The sequence below is a fragment of the Galeopterus variegatus genome, unplaced genomic scaffold, assembly GCF_000696425.1.
Source record: "Galeopterus variegatus unplaced genomic scaffold, G_variegatus-3.0.2 Scaffold2349, whole genome shotgun sequence".
NCBI lineage: Eukaryota > Metazoa > Chordata > Mammalia > Dermoptera > Cynocephalidae > Galeopterus > Galeopterus variegatus.
This window is the reverse complement of record NW_007728460.1, coordinates 270,492-273,256: the sequence shown is the minus strand read 5'-3', so window position 1 is coordinate 273,256 and position 2,765 is coordinate 270,492. Positions and strand designations below refer to the sequence as shown.

The window sequence follows — 2,765 nt, the reverse complement described above, 5'->3', positions numbered from 1 at the left end:
GGACGGGCAACGAGATCGCGACCCTCGGCGTTGCTGCCGCACCTCGCTCAGCCAGTGAGCGGGAACCGGTCTGTATGTGGGATCCGAACCCTCGGCGGGAGGGCCGCCGCGCTCCCAAGCGGTGCACTGTAGCAGTGCGCCACCGGGCCAGCCCTTATTTTCCCTTTCTAATGTCCCGTCAATCTAATTTTCTAAATATACCTAGGTAATGGCAAAATAAGAAAGCTAGAATCATATGCCTTATTAATCTTTCTTTACTCTACAAAATCTCTAAATATTGAAATAGTATTCACTTTTGTTTTTCAAAACACCAACAATTTAATATGCACATAAAAGAGAAATTCTTAAGAAAAAAAATCAAGTTAAGTAGCAACTATGAATGGACAAAAAGAATAAATTGTAACTTTTTAGTCAGTAAAGTTAAATTTAAAATGCATTTTATGGTAATCTTTATCCGTGGTCTATAGGAGTATTTGAAGGACTATATAACAACAGGTATAAAGCCCACAGTTTTTCTCAAATCTGAAAACTCACATCTCTGAATTATTGGCAAAAAATAAAATAAAATTATTTGCAGTCAAGAAAAATATAAACAGACAACCTTAAAATGATTGTATCCTTTGGCTAACCCGAAGCATGCAGAATGAGACTAAGGCATCATTCTTTTATCAGATTTTTAACAGTGATAAATATGCCTTAGAATTTTCGAGAGTCTTTAAAAAATACTGTTTCTGGGGCCGAGCCCACGGCGCACTCGGGAGAGTGCGGTGCCGCTGGTTCGGATCCTATATAGGGATGACCAGTGTGCTCACAGCACTCACTGGCTGAGTGCGGTGTGGCCGGTCTCAAAAAGGACAAAAAAAAAAAAAAAATACTGTTTCTGGAATGTACTACCATTGAGTTAATACAGTGAAAATATGGTTAATGAGAAAAAACACAACATGAGATTTTGCATGTTTTAAACATACATTAATAAATAAATTTCTGCAGGAAATAAACACAAGGTGATGGCAAGGAGTTTACTATGCAAGGGAAGTTTTTTACCTCTTCCAACTGCATGCACAACAGATGGGCCAAATCCTCGGATCTGGAATCCCAGACCATCCACTGAATCTGGGATTTTCACTGTCCTAAAGTCAACCAGAAAAGAAGGTAAGAAGAATTTTAAATGCCACAATTGATTAAAACAATAGTCGTCTACATCTCCGCTCCTTCTTTCAATAAACACATATTGAGGTTCTACCATGCAAAAGACAATGGGCTGGAAATCCTTGGAGACAAACATGGTCTCCACCCTCACAAAGGCACACAGCAGGCATGTGGTGCAGAGTTTCTAGATCAAACACAGTCATTACATAGAATTTCCTGAAAAGGAGCAGGCTCTGGGGTCAGACAAACCCAGCTTCGAAACTTCATTTAGTCCCTTCATAGTTGAATAACTTAGATACGTAAGCTCCTTAAGTTCTCTAACACAGAAAATTTCACAGAAACTTTCCACAGAAAGAGAATGCTGCTAAAACTTATTTTGCAGGGTGTTGGTGAGGATCCAAAGAGATGCTGTTGGTAAATTGCCCTGTATCACATGCAGTATGAGCTACATAGGTAGTTAATAAAATAGAAGCTTTTCTCATTAGTTTGTGGTTACAAAGAAGAAATGAGTGCCCTATGAAATTTCTATATAAAAATTCATACAGAAAAACCACAGAGTTAATACATTTAAATCTGTTTGGAACTTCATCAAAGAACAACAAAGAACTAGTTATAAAGAACAGATCTGTTGAGCACAACAACAAAATAATTTAAGAGTATAATTAATAACTTTAGGATTTACACAGTGAAAGTTTCAAAGAATAACAGATCAAAATGTAAACTTCAATAAAAGAAATATTCCCAATGAATCCACAGAGAAAACAACACCAAGAGATGAAAAACTTGATCAAGCCATTATGGCAAACCAGCAAGCGATGTCCAATTTGGCACTAATCAATGAGATACTACATAGGAGGAAGCCAGAAATCAGATAGCAGCAGTGAAAAGCAGAGAACACAGGATTAGATGGAACATTATAACAATGAAAACGAGCAGAACACACTGCAGGAGAGAGCAAAAACAAATGAATACAATGCAGTAAATTTTTTTTTTTTTGTCCTTTTTGAGACCGGCCACACCGCGCTCAGCCAGTGAGCGCTGTGAGCGTGCCGGTCATCCCTATATAGGATCCGAACCCGCGGCAGGAGTGCTGCTGCGTTCCCAGCGCCGCACCCTCCCGAGTGTGCCACGGGCTCGGCTCCAATGCAGTAAATTTTGATGGATGTCCCTTGATGCTCAAAACCAAAAGTGTTTTCAAATAGATGAATTAATCATGAAATAAATGTTGGCACCACTCAAGATCACATTAGACAGAGTCTGAAGTTAGGTACAGCAAGACTTACCAACAGCTTATGAAGTAGCATTTGGAGGCAGTTTGTGCAAGACTGTGTGCCTAGACCACTTGAGAAAGCCACAGACTGAGTTTAGGCTCTAAGGCAGAGGCTGGCACTGCAACCTCAAATATAACCTAGGCCGGCATTTGGTGAGAGAAATGCAAATTGTCTGTTCTAGGGAAACTTGAAAGTGTTACTGTAAATTAGGCTATACACTGTGAAGTGATCTGCATATATGTGGGATGGAGGTCACAGAATTGATTTATCCTTTATTCTTAAATACTTTTTGGTGTACAGGGCTGTATCCTTTTTTTTTTTTTTTTTTTTTTTTTTTTTTTTTTT

General features: G+C 38.9%; 1 protein-coding gene across 1 annotated transcript in view; it reads right to left on the bottom strand.

The window, feature by feature from the left end:
* PREX2 (phosphatidylinositol-3,4,5-trisphosphate-dependent Rac exchange factor 2) overlaps nt 1–2,765 on the bottom strand; it is a 164,851-nt gene that overhangs the window by 20,433 nt on the left and 141,653 nt on the right. Inside the window, exon 19 of the mRNA XM_008581413.1 lies at nt 1,045–1,130. Within this exon, the coding sequence (XP_008579635.1) occupies nt 1,045–1,130 (86 nt within the window). The remainder of the gene's footprint in view (nt 1–1,044; nt 1,131–2,765) is intronic.